General features: G+C 46.6%; 1 protein-coding gene across 14 annotated transcripts in view; it reads left to right on the plus strand.

The window, feature by feature from the left end:
- Nucleotides 1–23,607, plus strand: part of SVIL (supervillin) — a 242,629-nt gene that overhangs the window by 185,759 nt on the left and 33,263 nt on the right. For 12 of the 14 annotated variants that reach the window (XM_055087714.1, XM_028495943.2, XM_055087713.1 and 9 more), the window contains 5 exons: nucleotides 7,737–7,866; nucleotides 12,121–12,198; nucleotides 18,606–18,753; nucleotides 22,546–22,635; nucleotides 22,723–22,809. In XM_055087714.1, coding sequence (XP_054943689.1) covers nucleotides 7,737–7,866; nucleotides 12,121–12,198; nucleotides 18,606–18,753; nucleotides 22,546–22,635; nucleotides 22,723–22,809 — 533 coding nt within the window. The remainder of the gene's footprint in view (nucleotides 1–7,736; nucleotides 7,867–12,120; nucleotides 12,199–18,605; nucleotides 18,754–22,545; nucleotides 22,636–22,722; nucleotides 22,810–23,607) is intronic. The other 2 variants (XM_028495936.1, XM_028495947.1) reach the window with 1 other exon arrangement.

Consider the following 23,607-nt stretch of genomic DNA (forward strand, 5'->3'; position numbering starts at 1 on the left):
TGTGAAGGACTCCGTTTGAGGATTCAGTAACACTGAAAGCTCCTTTCGTTCAAAGAGTCACGGAGGGTTCCGAGGAGATAAAGAGGACAGATACAGAGAATCGGAGTGAAACATTTGGGGGTGTGTTTCCTGTGTCAGCCGTTAGCAGAGGGTGTGAGTGACAGGAGGCCTGCGTGCTGAATGGGCTCGTGCATTTCCCAGTTGCACCGGCAGAAGTCTGCTTCTGCCCACCCCGTCCCTCTTGAGCACCTCCACGGTTCAGGAGTTTCCTCGCTCGGGGCGGCACTTGGCCGCTCTGAGTCTTTCTAAGTACGTTCCCAGCTACTTAAGACGACGTATCAGACCACGGTGAAAACTCTTCCTTCGGCTTTTCAAGTCAAACTTTTGAATAATATTCATAAAATATTAAATAGATGGAGACTTTTTCCACCAACAGATCGATGAGACTGTTAAAGCTTATTTTCTTTAGACTGAGGAGGCATGGGTGTTGGGGCCACAGGGGCGAGCGCTAAATAAACGGAGTGAAATACACGGAGTGATGCTTGAATCCGGGAAGCAGTTGGGCCTAGTCCGGCATGAAGTCCTCTCCACAGAAACTGGCTCAAAGAGGGTTTGATCCCAGATACCTAACTTTTTTTTCTAATTCAGGTATAGTTGATTTACAATATTGTGTGTTAGTTTTAGGTGTACAGCAAAGGGATTCAGCTACACGTATATTTTTTTCAGATTCTTTTCCATTCTAGGTTATTATAAGATGTAGAATATAGTTCCCTGTGCTCTACAGTAGGGTTTGTTTATCTTATATATAGTAGTGTATATATGTTAATCCCATACTTCTAATTTATTCCTCCCCCCACTTTTCCCCTTTGATAACCATAAGTTTGTTTTCTGTGAGTCTGTTTCTGTTTTGTAAATAAGCTCATTTGTATTATTTTTTAGGTTCCACATATAAGTGATATCATATAATATTTGTCTTTCTCTGTCTGACCTACTCCACTTAGTATGATAATGTCTAGCTGCAACCATGTTGCTGCAAATGGCGTTATTTCATTCTTTTTCGTGGCCGGGTAATATTCCACTGTGTGTATGTACCACATCTTCTTTATCCATTCATCTGTCGATGGACATTTAGGTTGTCTCCATGTCTTGGCTATTGTGACTAGTGCTGCTGTGAACATAGGGGTGCATGTATCTTTTCGAATTATAGTTTTCTCTGGACATATGCCCAGGAGTGGGATTACAGGATCATGTGGTAGCTCTGTTTTTAGTTTTTTGAGGAACCTCCATACTGTTCTCCATAATGGCTGCAGCAATTTACATTCCCACCCACAGTGTAGGACGGTTCCCTTTTCTCCACACCCTCCAGAGACCCAACTATTAATAACCGGTTAGGTGAGAAGGAAGAGGTACCATTTAAGGGAAATAATGATAAGTATCACTTATACACGAGTTCTGCTGTTTTACCCATCAGAAAACATTCTTGGGGCAAAATTCCAGTAGAAAATAATAACATACCCCTTCTCTCAAAGGCTTTTAAAGAGATTCCCCATCTTGAGGTATATTCTGTCTGTTAGACAAAAAAACATCATCAGATGTCCTATCTGCTTTGCAGTCATTCTTGGTTCACTTGCCTGTTTTTAGTGAATTTTAGTTTCTCTCTTTCTGAAAACAGTTTTATCCTAGTGTAAAACTGTAATTTTTTAAAAACGCGAGATGCTGTAAAGGTGCAGCTCCCTAACCCGGGCTTTGTAGATGTCTGAGGAGATGGAGGATGGCTGTAAGGTTGCTGTGAGCTGCCTGGAAGGCTGTTCAAAGCCGACTGTGTACACACGGACCTCCTGGCTGGTGGGAGATAGCGCTTCTCACAGATCCAACGGGCTACTGGTCCCAGTCTGTCCAGAAGCATGATCATGAGAACGCTTCTTAAATTTTCAGCTATTCAGTTTAATTGTCAAACTGTACATCTAAAAAAGGAGGAGGGACACTTTATTTAGCATTTATATTTGTAATAAATTATGCCAAAACAAAATATATTGCCAGAGATCTTACCCTCCCCCCCCTTATGTTGATGGTACTTTCATTTGTACTTTTCTAAAGCTGTATGTCTTTACGGTCCATATGCGATAGCTTTTCCCCAAGGGCGGGGGTCTCTGTTACTCCCTTCTGTTAAAATAAAAGAATGAAGCTTGACCATTAAAAATAAGAATGCTCTTCTTACATTCACTTGGGCTTTCCTTTTTTGAGATGACATCTAAAACAGAACTTTTAAACCTTGTTCTAATTCCTCTGACCGCCTCATTTCACGGAAGGAGAGGTTGAATTCCGGCGGCCTCTGGGGCCACATGGCCAACAGGACCACCCCCAGGGGCTGGCCGCCAGCCCGTCCCCTCAGTACACGTGGCAAGGCTGCCGTGTGTTCAGGTCAGCGTTCCAGCAGCTAATGTGTGTTCTCACGGGGGGACATCGGTTGGAGGGCCGAAATTCTGACTGGACAGCAGTGCTCGGAAGCGTACACCCTCCTCCTGTACTAATTTGCTCAACTCACGTGTTCTCGGCATCACTTGTTTCAAACTTCACTTCCGTGTTTCACACTCTTCAGAAGTAGAGACCAGACTTTGTCCATTTCCTTCATCGTTTCTTCTAAGCAGCTGCAGCCTGAGGATGTGGTCCTGCCTTCCTTGATCTTGTGCATCTGTCTCTTTCCTGCTCAGGACCTGGGCATCTTAAGTCCTCCGTACCGAGGACCACCGAGGGTCCTAGGCTGCCCGAGGCATTTCCGCTGTGTGACCTTATTGAGGGCTGAAGACAGCCCTTCAAAGGAGGCAGTACTGTCCCCATTTCGTAGATATAAACTAAGACTTACGAAAGGGTAGCAACTGGGGAATCAGAGGAGATCCTCCACGCGTTCCTCTGTTAGAACATGTTTGGTGGTCGGGGAAACATATCTACAAGGTCCTTTTCTTTCTTCATCGTTTCTGACATCTCGAACGTCAAGTTTGGATCATAACTAGCTTAAAGTTAAGGATATATTCTGCTTTTCCCACTGGATTAATAAAATCACTGTTTCATAACTGCCTACGTGGTTTGGGTTCAAACTGTCCCTTATGGGGCGGGGCACGTCTTTGAAAACCACGGTAAATTGAATATATTTTGTGTTATTTAGGGATAAAACCTTTGATACCTCTTTAGACGTTTATTAGGCTTTTAGAAATCTTTTTTCCACCGTTACTGAAACAACTGCTCTGTGTTTTCATTTTCGGGGGGAGAAGATGACTAAAAAAGGCAAAAGAGCTGTCCTTCCACTGGGAACTTGATGGAGCGTAAGGATGTATTGAACTCCCAGGAATGTTGAAGAGGCCGCGCGTGCCTCTGGCTGAGCCTGCAGACTCCTGCCTTATAGGGCCTGGCTGGGGTCCCCCTGTGTTCCCCGCGAGCCCCACCTTCCGCCCAGCCAGACTCGAGGTTCTTACCCTGCGGCCCGGAGATTTCAGCCACCGGAGGCCCCGGATTTACGTTGGCATTATGGACAGAGGTGTCTTTCCTTTGCTGCCTCCTTTTCTGATCTTTGATTTGCCCTCATTTAAAAGACATGTTAGTTCACTCCTCCCGCCTGTAAACCAGCCAAGGCCAAGATCTGATCTAAGGACCAACCCGTGCTGTTCAGCCTTATCTGTGTGGTGTCTGCGGTTCTCTGAAACGAGGGGGCATTTTTAAAGGAGGGAGGAGAAACAAGTACTGCATCTTAGAGGCACTCGGTTTGCTGGGCCCGTATCTGACCCAGCCCTGGCTGCCATGAGCCTGCAAAACTTGTTGCAGTCGAGCAGGGCTGTCAGGCCAGTGCTGCTGAAACAGCCCGCCTCAGGCCAGTATTCCCTGCTGGGAAAGCGTGGTGTGTGGCTGGAGGGACAGCCGTTTCCCCAGTGGCCTGGCAGGAACCCATCATGGTGGCCCTGGCCAGGCCTTGGGGTGAATAACTCACGGGTTCTCAGCCTCAGACTAAGCAGATGCCCAGGCTCTCAACATCCCAGCCCTGCAAATAGCGCTTGGACTTGGCGGACGTTAAAAGCGCCGACAGCTGTTTGAGTTGCATAGGCAGTAATTGACGGCATGTACGGGACCAGGTGCCTGCCCCCGACCCACCCCAGCCCTCTGCAGCGCACGGTGGTCTGCGGGGACCCAGGAGCGTCATGGGATAGCGGGAGAGAAGGCATCTGGAAAGGTCTCCCGCCCTCCTCAGCTTGGTCAACACCGAGTCGGAAATCTAAGGGGACAGGAATGATACATGTATGTTTCAGCGCGTGTTACTTGTTTTCCGTCTCTTGCACTCTGCAGGCTCCGGCTGGGCCTACTACCACGTGGGCTCGACTGAAGCACAGCTTCTTCCATATTATTTTGGTTACTCTGTAGTCTTTGGAAGTTCCTGAGGATGACCCTGCCAGCATATCTAATAGCAAGATTTCAGGCTCTTGGAAGGGAGGAATTCTTTGAAGGCTATCCCAGGGGAGGGGGGGAAAGATATAAAAAAGCCAGAACTACGGTGCAGTTCCTGACGCGTGAGAGCGAAAACGTGCCTGGTCAGCTTACACACAGCTAGTGAAACAAGCCAGGATGTGCCGGGGTTGGAACCAGAGCTCCCTGCCCCAGTGACATGCAGCGTGACCTGGGTCAGTGACGTCCTTGGCCTATGCGTGCACCCATGTCTCATTCGGAACAACGACATCCAGTTTCTTAGAGGTTGCTGAGCAGATCAGCGGAGTACACGGTGGACTGCAAAGTGATTACAGATCCATGCTTTGCCTTTTTCTAAATCAGTTTTCCATTCCTCCGTGCAGCCACCAGGGTTAACCACATGATTATTTAGATGATGTTGGCACGGCTTCAGACATTTGGGACCTTATTTTTGAGAATGCCCTTAAAGACCATAGTGCATTCTTTTTAATAAATGCAACTTCTGAGGCTGCATTTGATTTTTTTAATTTCTCTGAAATCACTTGGACTCTAATCTGATTACAAAGGTAAGGTAGCCAAGGTGAATAACTACTGGTCTGGGTCAAGGGTGAAGTCAGAGCTGGTTCTGAGCGGTAAGGAGAGTATCAATGAGATGAATGTCCGTGTTCACAAGATGAGGGATTGGAAATACATCTTCATTTGGGTGGTACCGGCGTGCTTACCTTTTGGAAGTCTCCTTTGTAGACGCTTTGAAAGCTCTACTGCAGCATGCAGATACTCACGATTCCTTTTCATGATTTGATTTTATTTGATTATTTTTTCCTGTTAGAATAAAACTGACTCACTCAGAATAATTGGAGGAAAGATAAATCTTAGTCCTTATATAGTCTGACATTCAGATGGAAACCCTTAAAGGAAATGAGAATCTGGTTTCAAGTTACATGAACTGGCCCTTGTAGAATGCAGAGTACTGCCAGGCGCCATAGATTATAGACTTTGGGGCTAGATGAGAGCAAGTAGGGCCTTAGATATAAGATTCTGACTCTAGTCTCCAGTGTGGATTTTTTCCCTCACCATCAAGCCCTTGTCTGACACCAGCTGGGTGTCCTACGGTTCCACCCAGTTCTGGTGCTATCTACCTGGAGACAGCATCAGAGCCCACAGGGTAAGCGCCCTGTCCCACAAGACCGCCCCTCCCCCTTTCTGCAGACACCAGTGGCAAGTCCAGGCTGTCACCTGTGCTTCTGACCTACCAACCGGCTACAGACCGGAGGTTCCAACAACCTTCTCCTTGGACTCAATTCCTTTGTTAGAGTGGCTCACAGAACTCAGAGAAATATCCTTATTTACTAGACTTCAAGTTTATCATCAAAGAAGGTAACTAAGGCACAGCCAGATAGAGGAGACGCACAGGCGAGGTGTAAGGAGACGGTGTGGAGTTTCCTGCGCTCACGAGGTGCTCCCCCCTCCCCAAACCTCCACCTGTCCGCCACCCCAAGAACTCTCGGAACCCTGTCCTTTTGGCTTTTTCATGGGGGCCTCATTACACAGGCCTGACTGAGTTGCGTCACCAATGGCCGGTGATGTAGTTCATCTCCAGCCCCTTTCTCCTCCCTGGAGGTCGGGGGGCGGGGCTGAAGGTTCCAGCACTCTGATCACAGGGTTGGTTCTCCTGGCAACCAGCCCACACTTAGATGCTTCCAAAAGTCACCTCACCCGCATGAGACACCGTTACCACTCTCATCATTCAGGAAATTGCAGAAGGTGTAGGAGCTCTGTGCCAGCAAAGGGGACAGAGACCAAGTGTGTATTTATTATAAATCACAATGTCACAGGTAAACGAGGCAGCGTTATACCAGCTTTGTGGAGTGAATGTTGGGTCTTATCTGCTGTCACACAGCAGAAGGGAAGGCAAGGAAAAGGAAGAGGTCGGGAAAGGGGATAGGTCCAGAGTTTGAAGCCCTTGCCCCCCTTGAACTCCCTGGGGAGTTCTTTATAGCTTGCTTTCCATTATTTGACTGAGCGGATACAAATATACAGTATGATTCTGTACGAATTTGTAGATGTACATGGAGTCATATTTACTGCAAAATCTGTTTTCTCATTTGCTTAACTAAACTTTTATCGTGGAGTACGATATATTTCATCCCATCTCCAATTCAGATATTTGATGGAGTCAGGACACTCGGTAGAAGGGCCCTTAGAAACCATCTAGTTCGGTTCCCACTGTGACCAATGAGGAAGGGAGACCAGGTTACTTGACAGGAGTTAACAGCCAAATGAGCACCGATGTGTTGCTTAAAAATACACTCTTTACGGACACGCGTTAATGAATGTTTAAAAGACCTAGCCCAGCAGACCCACCATAAGGGAAAGGAGTCCAGTCATTTTCTTCCCTAATCTTTAAATTGTTTGATCATCAGCTCAGATGAGTTTAACCATCACCACTTTAGTGCCTTTTCTCTTTCCTGTGTTTGTCCACCTTAAATATGCCCAAGACTGACACAGCCTCATGTTCATGAGAATAACCTTTCATAGATTTTAACATCCAAGCAGCTTTTTATCAAGTCACACCAGAGTTGAACTAAAGTAGGTTAGGTAAAAACCTCAGTTAATTAGATTCTGTTTTTGTATGTAGCTTTCCCCTGAGGAAAGTTGACGTGATAATTTTTAAAATGGGTTTATAGAGAAGTTTCTGTATTAAGAAGGCAGACTGGAAAGACCAAGTTCATTTGGAAGAGAAGAATAGGACTCAGAATACAGGACATCTCAACATCATCTTTTACCTGTAATTAAAACACGTGCTATTCAGAGATTGTCAATAGCTTTAAGTTTGTAAACCCATTTCTGCTATCCAGCTTTAGTCATTAAATGTTAATTCATCAAGTGACCAGAAGGGATCACTAGAAGACATTTTTCTCTGGGGAAGTTTACTTTTATTTTCCTTCCTGCTCTCAGCCCAAAGGCAAGGAAAAAAAAACAGAGATATTCCTTTGGTCGAATGATGTTGCATCTTTTATCTGGGAAAGTCAGTTTTCCGCTTTGCATTTCAATCCGATTTTAAGACTGTTGGGGCCATCTTAGAAAATATAATAATCTACATAATATAGTAATCTATACTGTTTTTCCAGACAGACTTTCTTCAGAATAAGTGACATTCAAAGTGATTCAAATTAGGCAGCTGTGGTCATTTCTTGGGCAAAGACTTCTGGATGACTTGAACTGTGGTTCTGTTACCAGGAAGGGTTGGTGCTGAACTCTTTTTGGTCGGCGTGTCTTCCCCTTAGATTAGCACTGTTGAAGAAAAGTGGTGAGGAAGACTGGAGAAACAGACTTAACCGAAAGCAGGAGTATGGCAAAGCGTCCGTCACCAGCAGCCTGCACACCCAAGAAGCGGGACAGTCACTCAAGAAGAAGGTAACGTTGTCCGTGCACGGGAAAAGCATTCTAACTAACATCACGCTTGGGCGTGTGCATCCACCAGGCGAGCATGCATAACTTAACGGGTTACTACCCTGGGAAGCATAGCACTCTCTCGCCACGAGGGTCCACACTTAAAGTCTGTCCCACGGCAGCTTCAGTTGATCACCAGATAAAGTCCTGAGATGTTCTAGAACTGGGAACCGCACCACGTAGCTAATGCATCAGCAAGCAAGTTCCTAAATTTGGAAGTGTGCGCTTTTACTTTGGTTTCAGACCTTCTTACGTGAAGTCTGACTTTACAGTGTTATTAAAGTCTTTAGGATGAAAAAACTGTCATTGACCGCTAACCGTTTCTCAGTTGCATGTAAAGTATGGGCTTGAATGTCCCATGCCGAGGTTTAAAACAGGAGTGTACAAGAGAAGGACATAATTGTGGTCAGTGAGGACTTATTTCATAATTGAAGACTTGTGTCATGATGAGCAGGTAAGCCTTTTATTGTGAAGGTGCGGCAAACTATGTTACAAGTTTCGAGAAAATTAAGTAATACACTGTTGTTGATACGGCAAGCATTTCTTCATAGGCAGATGTAATTGTTAAATTACTAGTAATGCTGACCAGCTTTGCCCAGTCAGTGCACACGTTCAAAGCGGACGGTGACTTGCCCCCTGCCTGGCCCTGGGGTTGCCAACGTACCTGCTGGCTGGGGGCAAAGTAGACGCCGTAACGCACCCAATGGCCAACTTCTAGGATCAAAAGTCTTCAAACAAAAAGGAAAACAAAATACTTACAACCGAATGGTCACCTGGACCCCTTCTAATCTAAAACAATTTAATAAGCATCCGTGGAAGAAAGAAATGATGAACGTGACCTTCAGGCGTTCAGAAACGTAAATTAAAAGGAGGTGTAGGGCTTCCCTGGTGGCGCAGCGGTTGAGAGTCCGCCTGCCGATGCAGGGGACGCGCAGTGGTTGAGAGCCCGCCTGCCGATGCAGGGGACGCGGGTTCGCGCCCCGGTCCGGGAGGATCCCACGTGCCGCGGAGCGGCTGGGCCCGTGAGCCACGGCCGCCGAGCCTGCGCGTCCGGAGCCTGCGCTCCGCAGCGGGTGAGGCCACAGCGGTGAGAGGCCCACGTACCGCAAAAAAAAAAAAAACAAAAACCAAAAAACACAAAGCTAGGTAGAGCCCTCGTGAAGAGTGGAATCGATTTCAGTGCTCTACCCACTTTGGAGACAGGAATCATCGAGGCTGGGTGATAACCCAGAAGGCTGGGAGTAGCGGGTGAGAACAGAATGGCCTTAACACTAGGCAGAGGTTCTCAGGGGGCAAGAGATGGGAGAAGGTGACCGCGCTTGCCCCTGGGGTGGAAAACCCAGCCCGCAGCAGCCCTGCTTGAGTGGGCAGCGGTGCCTCGGGCTCACGGACGCGGCGGGTTCTGCACCAGCAGTGAACTCACCGTCGCTCTCCTGCTCCGTGACCTAGTTCACTCCGGCCCAAGACAATAAGCTCTTTGAAGTTAAAATAAGCCCACCCGTTTTCAGGTTTCGTAGCAGGCGTTGGGAACTGACAAGTTCTCTTGAGGCCGGGTGGTCCTCCCGTGGCCTCTGAGAAGCCCTTGGCTTCATGTCTCTTCCCAAGGGCGGCCGTGTATCTCAGCCACGCCTTCACCAGCTCAGATGAAGCAGGAGAGCTGCCTTGAACCTGGTCTGCCTTAAGACAGCCGCCCGGGGCAGCTGGTGGCGGGGGGAGGTGCTTGAGACGTGGCCAGGGCTCGCTGGGTGTCCAGACGCTTCTCTGGAGAAGGAAGGACATTCATGACACGTGCTCCATGCAGATGGGAGCTTGCTGCCTGGGCTGGAGCTAGACTTGCTAGGGGCACAAGCTCTGCAACCTTCCATCTTTTGCACCGAGGGACAAGGGACTAGATTGACAGTCGGGTCGTCACTTCCTGCATAGTTTCTGGGTTCTTCAAATGCACATGTTCGTGGTTATGAAACATTTTACCCTTCGGCCTCCCCGAGCTTCTGTGTGCGGTGAGCAGGGTCCCACGAGTTACAGCCTGTGGGGAAGCAGAGGAAGCGGGAGATGGAGACCGGCCTCTATGTAAGTCGCTTCCCCTGTGAAAATCCACGCTGTTCAGTAAAAGTACAATGGGAGCCACACGAGTGATTAGAGACTGTCATGCAGCCACATTAAAAACAATGATGTAGGGCTTCCCTGGTGGCGCAGCGGTTGAGAGTCCGCCTGCCGATGCAGGGGACACGGGTTCGCGCCCCGGTCCGGGAGGATCCCGCGTGCCGCGGAGCGGCTGGGCCCGTGAGCCACGGCCGCTGAGCCTGCGCGTCCGGAGCCTGTGCTCCGCAACGGGAGAGGCCACAGTGGTGAGAGGCCCGCGTACCGCAAAACAAACAAACAAACAAACAAAAAAAACGATGTAAAGGATGCCTTGAAAATCTAAAACAGTTTTTGTTTCTGTCAAAGGGTTTGTCCCAAAACAAAACAAATTTTTGGTGCTCTAACCCGTATCTCACCGGGGGTCATATAGGGAAGAAAATACTCTTTTGGTGCATGAATAGATTTGAGGTTAGATTTGAGGTTAGTTAGGGTTTTCCTTTCCCTTCTAAAAGATCAGTCACGTCTCAAGAGCTGGTGTCACTTAACATCAGTTCCTTGCTTTCCAAGTTTATCCCCCCAAAATCAGGATTGATGATTTGGAGCTTAACAGTGCTGGTCATTTACCTCGCGGACCCTGTCGTTTCCTACGACAAGTAGCTTGGCTTTTCTCTCTCTCACCATCCGTCTTCCCTTCCTCCTGTGCGTGGTTTAGGGCATTGCTAACCTGACTTACACATTTTTGCCCTTGTGGTGTATAGAATTAGTTCTAAAGACGGCAAAGCCCATTGGTTTGTAGGTACGGCCGGGCTTGCAGTGCAGGGAATGTGTCCACTTGAGCGTGGTATGTGCACAGTTTGCTTCAGAGTAACTCATCCCATCCCAAGAGTGAGAGAAATGAAATGAAGCCAAGTTTGAAAGAAAAGGAATTTGGCAGGAGTCTCTTTGTTTCAACTAAATTGCAGTTATGTATTTTCACCAAATCATTATTTGAAATTCCAACCCCATTTTGGCATCTTCGGTATTTAAGGCAGAGACAGTGACTCCTGTGCCCTTTGGTCAAGATCATCATCAATGTTTCAGACTTTTTCCAGGAAATAAAAACCCTGCATAGAGTTTGTGGTTACAACCCCGAGTCCGCATCTGAGTCACAGATCCGGATTTGATATCTGGCTGTGCTTCCATCAGCGTGTCAGGTCAGTGAATCAAGCTAAGGTCTGTGAGGTCCCCAGAACAAGTCCTTGAAAATTCTAGGAAGGTCAGTCTGCCGCATTCGTGTTCTGATTGGCTCTGTCATTGAAATTCGGAGTCACAGTTCAAGCGCGTGACGTCAGTTGAAGGAACAAGGCTAAGAGGGCAAGGAAGGCTGTTGGTATGACCTCCAAATTAAAGGTTATTTTCCCGCGGGCGAGTGATGAGTTCACTTGGTGTTTGTGCCCCCCGCTCGTGTGGGCATGTGCGTGCTTCTCCTGGAACCAGCACAGAGTTCTTGAAAACGCCTGTGACACCATAACCCGGTCCTGCCCTTCCAGCACTCTGCAGTGTCTCCTGTTTGTTTTAGCCTGTGGGAAGCAGGAGGATTTACAGATGATAATGCCGTTTCTAATCTGCTTTGGGTAAGCCTGACTCTCACATGGATCTCCTCGCCACGGGTAACTCTCATCCCCGACGGTTCCCCTTGGCGCCCCTCTCTGTTTGGTTTTCTTATCCCGAGGCAAGATGCCACCTTGATCCAGAGTGGAGCGCTATCCTGTTTCCTGAAATTTTGTTTCAACCGTAGAATGAAAAAACTTGAAAGACGTGAAAGAAGATATTTTACATTCGATGTTAAAACCGTCCTTGAAAGTCAGGGTTCCCCTGTATGTCACGGAATATCTTCTGTAAATTGCAGTAATCTTGCCAGTAACTCAGTTACTGCACAGAGCTGCCTTGGGTATATTTCCTGTGCTTGCATGGATTTCTGTTAGCGTTCTAAAAAAATAAACAAGTAGGACAGACTCTTTGGGGAAGAGAATTGAAATTGCAATGAGTAAATTAACTTTCTGTGAGAGAAATCCTTGTTTTTGTCCCTCCCCCTTCCCCATCCCGCTGTGATAAATCTTCTCTTTTCACCTCTAATCCTCTTGCTTTGCTCTGTAGGAACCTGTATATGCTTCTACTTATTCTCCTGCTATACCTGCTGCCCATAAATACCTGTCTTTTGTATCTATTAATCAGGTGAGGAATTGCCTACACGTATTAAGCCTCATTGCAATTTCTGAGCAGCAGGGAGAAACTTGTTTCATTTGGGGAAGTAACTCCTTTGCTGCATTTCTGTGTGTGTGTGTGTGTGTGTGTGTGTGTGTGTGTGTGTGTGTGTGTGTGCGCGCGCGCGCGCGCGCAGATGTAATCGCTACTTCATATATTTAGGGTCAGTCACCCACATCTCAACTTGCGCTCAGACCCCCAGGGACACCTATGGTATTAATTCATCTCATAGTCGCGTAAGTGGTTGAAGAGGAAAGTCCCCCATTTTAATCTCCAAGGTTTATATCCTAAATTGAGTCAGGAGCCCAGGAAGGACCCCGGGGCTATCTTGATAAAGTAGGAGGAGGTGGCCCAGGCGCTTTGGGGCGTGGAAGAGACAGGATGGAAGAGGTGGTCCTGATGGGAGCTAGCTGCCGTGGTGCTGTTGGCATGGCAACCACAGCCCTCCTTCCCCACTCTCCACCTCCACGGCACCCCGTCCGAACCCCGCCGCAGAAGCGAGACCTAGCCTGGGCTGATACGATACGTTGGTACATAATACATGATGATGTTTAACGCTAAAAATACCAGTGATTGTTATTCCCCTTGGAATGTCCCTGGGGTCAGAGTAGCTAGAAACAGTGGCTGCATATCCCCTTTGCCATGAGCCCCAGGTGCTAGTTGCCCTCCGTCTGTGGGACCTGGCCGGTCATTCCCCTCTTAGGGTTTCTGTCTCCTCATCAGCCCTGGGACCACGCCTCTCAGGTGGCCTCCAGCTAGAAATCCCATGACTGTTCTGTTCCTTTAGGACTAGTGGTGACAAAACAGGTCTTTGAGGGAGAGGCACAGGGTTTCAGCCAGAGGAAGGGTCTGGTGGGTCCTCCTGGCTTCATCTGGCCTCTTCACAAGTGGACACTCCCCGTTTCTTCTCCCGAAGGCGGCCTCTCCCTCACTCTTCTTAGTGCCTTTCCTCTGAAGTTAGGAATGCGGGTCTGTGGGAGCCCAGCCCTGCATAGCCAGCTGGTGTCCACCCCAAAAAAGAGGCCGAAATCTGGAGCGAACCTGCTGTTCCATCACTAAGGGGGGAAATGCCTGTTTTCTTCTAAATAATTCAATGTTAAACTTTAAAAGAAAGGATATATTACTGAAGTCTTTAAATATAAATTATGTATATTATATAATACACATGTCGTGTGTGTATATATATATATAGTATACTTTTTTTTACAGACTTTACTTTTTAGAGCAGTTTTAGGGTCACAGCAAAATTGAGCAGGAAGTGCAGAGACTTCCCCTAACCCACCCCGCACACACACAGCCTCCCCCATTATCAGCGTACCCCACCGGATGGCATGTTTATTACAGTTGACAAGTGGTTATCCCTCAGTGTCCATCATTTATATTTGGGTTCACTCTTGGTGTCGTACGTTCTCTGGATTTTGACAAATGTATAATGACGTGTATCCATCATTGTAACATCATACAGAGTAGTTTCACTGCCCTAAAAACCCTCTGTGGGGACTTCCCTGGCGGTCCAGTGGTTGAGACTCCACGCTTCCACTGCAGGGGGTGCAGGTTCGATCCTTGGTTGAGGAACTAAGATCCCATGTGCCGTGGAGCGCGGCCAAAAATAAAAAAACCAAACAAACAGAAAACAAAAACCCTCTGTGCTCTGCCTCTTCATCGCTACCTCTTCCCCCTCCCTCCTCCTTCCCTTGGCCACCACTGATATTTTTACTGTCTCCATGGTTTTGGTCTTTTCCAGAATGTCATATTGTTAGACTCGTACAGCATATAGCCTTTTCAGATTGGCTTCTTTCACTTAGTAATGTGCATTTAAGGTTCCCCCATGTATTTTCATGGCTTGATAACTCACTTCTTTTTACCACTAAATAATCGTCCTTGTCTGGATAGACCAGTTTATCCATTTGCTTACTGAAGGTCATCTTGGTTGCTTCCAAGTTTTGGCAATTGTGAATTAAACTGCTATAAACATCCATTGCAGGTTTTTGTGTGGACATAAGTTTTCAACTCATTTGGATAGCAAAGAGTATGATTGCTGGATCTTATGGTAAGAGTATGTTTAGTTTTGTAAGAAACTGCTAAACTGTCTTCCAAAGTGGCTGCACCATTTTGCGTTCCCACCAGCAAGGACGAGAGTTCCTGTCGCTCCCCATCCTCGCCAGCATTGGGTGGTGTCAGTGGTTTGGATTTTGGCCATTCTGATAGGTGTGTAGAAGTATCTTGTTGTTTTAATTAGCATTTTCCTGATGACATAGGATGTTGAACATCTTTTCATCTGTATATCTTCTTTGGTGAAGTGTCTGTTCAGATCATTCGCCCATTTTTAAATTGGTTGTTTTCTTCTTGCTGAGTTTTGAGAGTTCTTTGTATATTTTGGATAGCAGTTCTTTATCAGATATGTCTTTTGCAAATATTTTCTGCCAGTGTGTGGCTTGTCTTCTCATTCCCTTGACAGTGTCTTTCACAGAGCAAAAGTTTATAATTTCAATGAAGTCCAGCTTATTAGCTGTTTCTTTCATGGATCATGCATTTAGTGTTGTATCTCAAAAGTCATCACTGAACCCAGGGTCATCTAGATTTTTTTCTATGTGATCTACAAATTTTATAGTTTTGCATTTTACATTTAGGTCTATGAGCCATTTTGAGTTAATTTTTGTGAAGGGTACAAAACCTGTGTCTAGATTCTTTTTTTTTGCATGTGGATGTCCAGTCATTTGTTGAAAAGACTATGAAAAGACTGTCTTTTCTCCAGTGTATTACCTTTGCTTCTTTCAAAGATTAGTTGAGCATATTTGTGTAGGTATATTCCTGGGCTCTCTACTCTGTTCTGTTGATCTATTTGTGTGTTTTTTCGCTAGTACCACACTGTCTTGGTAGTCATGGTACTTTTGTAGTAGCTTTACAGTAAGTCTTGAAGTTGGGGAGTGTCAGTCTTCTGACTTTTTTCTTCCCCTTCCATATTGTGTTGGCTAATCTGGGTCTTTTGCTCCTCCATATAAACTTGTCTGTTCATCAATATCCACAAAATAACTTGCTGGGATTTTGATTAGAATCACACCAAATCTATAAATCAAGTTGGAAAGAACTGACATCTTGACAAGATTGCATCTCCCCATCCATGAACATGGACTATCTCTCCATATATTTTTAAGTTTAAAGAAAAATAACATTTACCAGAGGCAATCTATGTCTTATCACTTCAAAATTAAAATGGCCTAAAAATCCTGTATTTTTACTTCTGCACAATTTTCCCAGATAAATGTTTTACATACCAGTGATGGGGCACTAGCTCCTCAGTGTTCCTGGAGATCCTTTCCTCCAGCAGTCCTGGTATAAATATTCAACAATGCAGGGGCTCAGAGAGGGAAACAGAGCATTTAAACAGCACACAATCTCTGTCTAAATGGACTATTTGTCTCTTGTCAGGCTTCAACCCACGTTTTCTTCTTCCTCACATGCCTCAGGGCTGTATCAGAATAAGATTTTCCTTGTTCCCTTCCTTTCATCTTAGTTGCTGGGAAAGGGTGACAAGGTCAGATTATAGTCACTTTGAGGTCCAAATCTAGTTGAGATCTTTTTCCATGTTTTGTTCAGGCCACGTGAGGCTCTGGGCACTGATGATGGATGGAAATCACTTAAAGAGATGGCAGAGCTAAATTTCCTTAACAGTGCACAGGATTCGAAATGGTGATAGCATTTTTGAAAACTGGGAAGTGATGATTTGTCACTGTACCTTATTTCTCTTAACACATGAGTCTGTGATTTCTTCCTGTGATGTAGTTTCACTAGAGGTGAATAAGATAAAAACTTAAAAGTCAGATCACAGTATTTTCTATCTATGAAGCTCTCCACTTGTAGAAGAATTTTACCCTTAGATCTGCACTAATCCTAGTCACACATTAGTTCTCTCTCGTGTATCACCTGTGTCAGAAACACTTAGTGCGATTTGCACTGTGATTTCTCAGGTGTACAGAGGCAAACCATCAGTAGCAGTATGGTAACCTGAAAACATTCTTGCAGCTTAACCCTTTGCACAGTTTCTAGCTGTGTCCTACCGAGTCTCTGTCCATCCCTAAGACCCTCCTTTCTTCCCAACTGTTTCACTACCTTCTCCTCCCCTCCCCCTCCCCCTCCTCCTTCTTCTCCTTCTCTCCTTCTCTCTCTCTCTCATTCCCTCCCTCCCCCTCCTCATCTTGCTGCATCACGTTCATGAGATCTATACTTGAAAGAGTAAAAGATAGATTGGGTAGGGCTTCTATTCATATTATGCCCCAACTCCCTTACTCTCCCAGTCAATCCTAAATATCATCAGCTAAACCTAGGAAAACCTGAAAAATGACACAGTGCTTACTATACTATGTATTATGTCCTTCTCTAAATGAGGAAAGAAAACCTCCAAAGGGAAAAGCAAGACAAGACAATCATGAAGTTTTAAGCTAAAAAAGAAAAAAAGTACATGGACGAAGATGTCTGTCTTGCCTGTTTTCACATTTTGAGTTCTAAAATTTAATAGCAACTTGTGATACATTTTCTTAATTTCTAAAGGGAATAAATAAACTGTATATTTATACATAGAACACACACATATGATATATATACAAGATATATATACATATATATAAGATATATATATACATATTATATATATCTTACTGCATTATAGAACCATTTAAAGTCAGATAAGGGGAATCAGGGGGCTCTAGACCAACCCTACTAAGTGGCAAAGTTAAGGTGAAACTTCTAGAGAAGCAAAAACGTTTATGTTTAACAACATCATTTAGAGGTGAGTGAAAAGCATGCTCCTTAACGCGGATCTGGCAAAACCAGTGGACACTCTGAATCCTGGAACACCCGTATCATCCCAGGGCTTAACGTCCATCACGTTCTCCCTGGAGCTGCGGGAGAATCCAAGTGCCTTGGGAAATGGAATTGTTGATCTGGGGATACCATTTTTCCGAGTCATTAACCACACTTCCCGTGCACCAGGACTCTGGAGATTTTACTGGGTTCACCACAGAACTGGTGATGTCTGGATCTTTGGAGAAGAAAACTTTCTTGGCACTATTTATATGTTTTTTAAAATATTTTAAGGCTAGTGTCCTATTGATTTGATTAAAATTCACTCCTGAAACTTCATTTTCCAAGAAAACTTACCCTCTTTTTTGAATTTTGATGAGGTTTTCCTAGCAAGGCCACCTCATAGTTTATAAGGGCCTGTGATTCAGAGAATTACTTGGCATTAGGGTCATCTCACCACTCGTGAGTAGGAAGGACCTGGAGCCAGAAGCTCTGTCTGTTCTGGGGACGATGCTTTTCTTTCCTCAGCCCTAGCTGCCACGGCTCCTGCCCTCCCCACTGCTTCTCCCTCCGTGCGCCCCACCCCCACACCCAGGGGGGTTTTGTGGTGAAAGGAGGGACGGGTGAAGGAGGAGGGAAAGGAGGCTTTCTCCGGCCGGCGTTCGAGCACCCTCCGCCCCGGTGTCAGCCTGCCGCGGGCGCCCCCTCTCCCGGGACGCGGCTTCCTCTGCACTGGCCCTCGCTGCCTTGAGCCCCGTCCTTGGCCTCCTTCCTGCCCATCCCCCTCCTTTCCTGGTCTCCCTCAAGTCACCGCCCCACCTCCAGCTTCTGCCTTTTAGGCCAAATGAGTGTCACCAGTGGCTTAGAAATTGAAGAGGCACCATCTCCAGAACCCCAATTCGAAGCATTTGAATGCCTGTTTTAGGGAGAACTGTTCTTATGTATGTAGGTTATCTCTATAGCACAACTCAGCCCCAATGTCAGATATTCTGTGACTTAAAAGTCACTTTTATGGGCTTGACCTGGTTGCCTAACTGCCCACGTAACATAGCTGCTCTAGGAAAAAGCACGCGAGCTCCAGAGAGCCTTCCGATAGCACATCCTACCCTAACCAGCTTTCCTTCCTTTAGGATCGACCATGTTCCTCGTGAACTTAAGTTGGGTAAGATTTTCTAGACCCAGCGTGCTCTTTGTGAGAATAATGGATAAAGGGTCCTAGTCAACTGAGTTTAACTAGATAAGTAAAACAGAGCAACTTCAAAACCCTGTAAAATTCATGGCAGGAAGACAGTCTATTTTTGTTTCTTTTTACAGAGTATCATTCTGATATTCCAGCGTTGCAAACAAATAAGTGAAAAACAAAGTTCTAACCTACAGTCCCGTGTTGGTGGCGGTGATCTGTAACCCAAGCTGGAAAGAGGGAAGCCGAGCCTATTTCAGATGGAGCAGCTGTGGACGTGTGGGGACCACGCACGGCTGCTCTCTGCCTGCTTTTCGGCTCCCGGAGGGCTGCACGCTAACGCTTCTGTCTCTGTGATTTGCTCTCCTGTTTCCTTCTGGGTACACTCCGTAAACAGCGGGTCACAGAAAGTCGAGAGAGCCAGATGACGATTGAAGAGAGGAAGCAGCTCATCACCGTGAGAGAGGACGCCTGGAAGACCAGAGGCCGAGGGGCAGCCAACGACTCCACCCAGTTCACCGTGGCCGGCAGGATGGTGAAGCGAGGTCAGGATGCGTGTGCGCGCTCCGTCGCCCGCCCCCACGGAGGGGACACGGCCGGGGAGGGCTCGGTGTAAAAAATGAGGCCGCGGTCTGCTCTGGTTTTCACTCTCACGGAAACTGTGCACACGTTTTCTGGGTAGCTTTTGTGAGATATTCCTACCGAAAACCTTTTCCTACGACGCCGTCATCTTCGACGTCATACGCATGATGCAATTAGTCACATTTCAAAACAGCCATTTGGAAATGGAGCCCAGGTTTCAAAAGCGATTTTGCAAATCTGCTAACAAATCTTAGTCCTTTCCTGTCATTGCTTTGAAATTATTTCCATTTTCTTGCCATCCGGCAGTCAGTTCACCCAAATAAGCCTTTCTCAATGAAGGAGGAGTTTCTGTCTTCTCCCTTTTAGGGTCATTCAATTCCCAGGTCTCTTTCCATCAAACCAGAGTTCCCTGGCTTCGGAAGCCCCATTTCCAGCGATGTTTTAATAGCTGTCCAAAGGATGGATCCATTTCCACAGGGAAGTGAGATTCCCCTACAGATGGGCAGTTTCCCTAGAGCTGAGCTCTTGGAACTAATTTGCAGCGGGGTATCCAAAGATTTATGAAAGTGACGAATCACGTGGTTAGAAGTCACCGGAGAGCTGAGGGGCTCCACATCCTGTAGGAAATGGTTAAAATCTGGGGTCCTTGTTCACCTACATGCACGCACCTTCATTTTCTAAGCTGTGGTTTAAGCAAATTTCTTAACTTAGTGGTAAAGGTTTTCACATTCAGGTGGAGTTAACTTACATTGGTGTCTGCTTTCTAGGTCTGCAGTTCGCTTTCCTCAGAACCGTTCAGGATCCTCACTCATAGACAGTGCCTATAGCTCATTGCAGGCTCATGATAAATATTTGCAGAAGGAAAGGAGGGAGGCAGGGAGGGAGGGAGAAAGGAAGGGAAGGAGGGCGGGAAAAGCCCTGAACTGAGATGAACGCAAATCTTGGTGGAAAAATCCTTTGTAACAAATTTCTTCGTAACTTTTCTTGGAACTGTCAAGGATGACAGAAGATCATTTACTCTCAGAATGAGGTGGCATTTGGCTATGTTCTGTATACTTTACGCGGCCCCCATCCCTGTGTTAACAAAAGCAGATTAAGGTCTACGTTGGTTAAGAAGAACTCGAGCTGAGAACTTGAACCGGAGCTCAGACCTGCCAGCTTCTAGCCCAGGCTTTCATCCTGATGACTTTCCACTTTGGTTTCCTCTTTCCTCTTCCATCTGAGAAGATGGTAATTTATTTGAAGTCGGGCCCTTACTACCAGATACCACTGCCCTTGTCCACAGGAATGTCAGAGGAAGTAGCTTTGCTCTTAGGCAGGTTTGGAGAGTCAAGTCAGAGATGTTCCTCTCCCTTAGTGGATGCGTTTGCTTTCACGTGTTTCTGAATAAATCAGGGATCTTTATTTAACGGGTGCGATATGACTTTGCTCAGGAAATAATTTTCTTGTACTTTCAATCTAATGGAAAAACTGTACCCTGTTTTTCTAATATTTGTTACCACCTACACAGTGATGTGTTTCACTCAGTCACCGCTCTTTCGGATTTGCAGCGATAGGGCGTCCAATGTCCTACACTCGCCAAAGAATGAAGGAGTCCCCACGCTGCAGCCACGAGGATTTCGCATCTCCTCGGCTTACTGTGTACCTGCGAGTTGCCAAGAGGCATATGCCGTACCCTGATTTTCATTCTCTCACCCCAGAACACTCTCTTCTCCCCAGCCTCGCTAGGACTGTCTCCCTTTTTCTTATTCCTAGATGCTACATAACAGTGAGTACGCCACAGATTTCTGTGGTATTCTAGAATTCTCCTGGAAGGAAGGTACTCAGAGCGCACCTTTGAATAAGAGAGATGTGAAGTGTTTCTGAAGAGAGTAGGTGACTGGTTATTGCCTGTAGGATTCACTGAAAAGAGGTGTGGGGAATGCTTTGTTTTGTTTTAACATCGTGAAATTTAAAGCTGTGTGCCCTCCCCCACTATGGGCGAACCCTAAATCTCTCCAGGAAGGAGCTGGCCCACCGCTGGCAGCTCAGCGCTGCAGCCTGAACAGGCAGCAGGGCGCGCCGTGACAGCACGAGGGGCCGGTGTCCTGGTCGGCTTGAGTCAGGCCTGTGTATTGGCTTCAGAGTTAATAACCTCTGTGCTCACGAAGTCTTCCCATGCCTCCTAACGCATCCTCCCAGCAGGTAATGGTTTACTGCCCCAGGCTGTGATACCAGATTTTACTTATCCTTAGCATCTTTCAAGCAAGTTGACTTTCTCACTGATATAAACCCTTTGCAGTTCCGGTGAAGAAATAATGTTTTTAAATGTTGTCGATAGCATTAAGGAAGTATACGTACATGTTGAGAAGTCCTTCTAGAAGATCACCTAAAATTTAAGTTGTAAACTACATTTCAGGATTTTTCCTTAAAAATTTTATGCTGTAGCACATCCCTCTCCACCTCACAGGAGGCAGGAGCAGATCCATTCACTTCCGTGATTGTTTTTCCCTGTAAGTGACAGTGATTTACACGTCCTCCCTTGTGCTTCTCGGAGGGGTGCTTGACGTGGCGAAGTCACCTAAGGGTTTCACGTTTCTTACAAACAGACGTGGCAAAGTCACCTAAGGGTTTCACGTTTCTTACAAACAGAGACAAAGAACATTAATGTCTCATTTTGTTCTTTGTACTAATTACTTCCCTTTCAAATCCCTTCTAAGGTCAGGGAAGAATACTCATCTTTGTCTTTATTAAGGTTTCTTATTCTAATCAGATGGCTTCTTCAGGCTGGAACGTCTGTCTTTCCCTCTCATGTGTCTTTTACCACTTCTCCGTTGAAAGATTCCCCATCCTGCTTCTTGGTAGATGCAGGTGGAAGCATGTCGCTAGCTCTCAGCCACACCTGACATGGGTACGATCCTCCAGCAGTCACAGATCAGTACCAGTGGTTCCTCTTGTGTCTTTCTTACAAAGCTCAGCACCCTCTGCATTATCGCCTAATAGGACCACACTCTGAGGGACGCCCCCAAAGCCCAGACTGTCCCCGTGTCCCCTCAGCTGGGAGGGACACTCCAGGGCACTTCCCGGCCAGCGTGACAAGCCCGGTCTCCCCGTCCTCTGCAGAGATGGTGCAGAAACAACTGGCCCTCCGCAGTTCCGCGGCCACGAATCCAACCAACCGTGATCAAAAAAAAATTTTAATTCCAGAGAATTCCCAAAAGCAAAACTGGAATTTGCCACCTCAGCTCTTTACATAGCATTTACATTGTCTTAGGTATAATGAGGCATCCAGAGATGATCTAGAGGATACGGGAGGATGTACGTAGATTGTATGCAAATATGCCATTTTGTATAAGGGACTTGAGCATCTGTGGATTTTGGTACCCACAGGGGGTCCTGGAACCAATCCCTTGTGGATACCAAGGGACGACTGTATACTTTCTCTTCAGCTACCTCCACTGCCCTCAAAGCCTCCAGACGTCACCGTTTCATCTGTTCGAGGACATGCTGATTGCCTTCGTGTCTCCGTGGTTCAGTGTGGAATGGCAGCCTGACAGCCGCTGCAGGCCTTAGAAACATAAAACCCCGTCTCCATTGGCAGGTGTCCTACACGTGTGGGCACGGTCCCTGCCAGATGCACATGTGTGTGTCCCATGCGTGTGTGTAAATTCCGTAAATTGTTAGATCTCCGCCGGGACGCATGGCCATCCCTCAGGGTCCTGGGAACTTCCGGAAGTTTCCCGAGATGCTCAGTAGCTCCTTTGTCTGCTCTGCAGGTCTGGCGTCCCCCACTGCCATCACCCCGGTAGCGTCCCCTATCTGCAGTAGAACGAGGGGCACCACGCCAGTTTCCAGACCCCTGGAAGGTGAGTCACCAGGCACCCGATGTGCCAAGAGGTCTGTGATCAGAAGACCCTCCGTGCTTCTCTCACCTGTGTTTTCTACTTGCCCAGATATCGAAGCCAGACCAGACATGCAGTTAGAATCAGACCTCAAGTTGGACAGGCTGGAAACCTTTCTAAGAAGGCTGAATAACAAAGGTACACACCAGGAGCCAGAGGGAAGCTGGGGTTCATGTGCTTGCAGCCAGTGTGACTTGGGTTTCAGTGGGTAGCTCAGGAAGCCTAGAAACACCTGCCCTGCTCTCAGAATCTCTTAAATCCCAACTGGGATTGCTTTTTCTCCTCAGCTAAATTGTCTTCTATTATGACGTCACCAGTTCATACTGTAAGCGTTCTCTTCGTTGTTATGTTTTAAGAAATGAAGTTATTGGTCAACATTGATTAGATTACCAAACTCTCATTCCTTGGTAATGAACTCAGTAGGGAGCCCCCAATAACACATTTGTTCCTGGGTCTAAACCCTTGGGATGGACTTCCCCGGTGGCGCAGTGGTTAAGAATCCGCCTGCCAATGCAGGGGACACGGGTTCGAGCCCTGGTCCGGGAAGATCCCACATGCCGCGGAGCAACTAAGCCCGTGCGCCACAACTACTGAGCCTGTGCTCTAGAGCCCGTGAGCCACAACTACTGAAGCCCGTGCGCCTAGAGCCCGTGCTCTGCAACAAGAGAAGCCAGCGCAATGAGAAGCCCGCGCACAGCAACGAAGAGTAGCCCCCGCTCGCTGCAACTAGAGATTGTAGGATTGTAGACTCAGTAATTTTGCCTTTAATCCTGAAAGCAGATTATTACACGAAATCAACGTGAACTTGGGCCTGATGAATTTTCAGTTGTATATGTCGGTTTCCAATGAGGTAGCAGCTGCTATTAGAATCACAAATGATTTCTAAAAGAAAATTCTAGTGAATAAATAAAGATTTCAATACAAAAGTCCATGAAG

This window comes from Physeter macrocephalus, chromosome 11 (genome assembly GCF_002837175.3).
Source record: "Physeter macrocephalus isolate SW-GA chromosome 11, ASM283717v5, whole genome shotgun sequence".
Lineage (NCBI taxonomy): Eukaryota > Metazoa > Chordata > Mammalia > Artiodactyla > Physeteridae > Physeter > Physeter macrocephalus.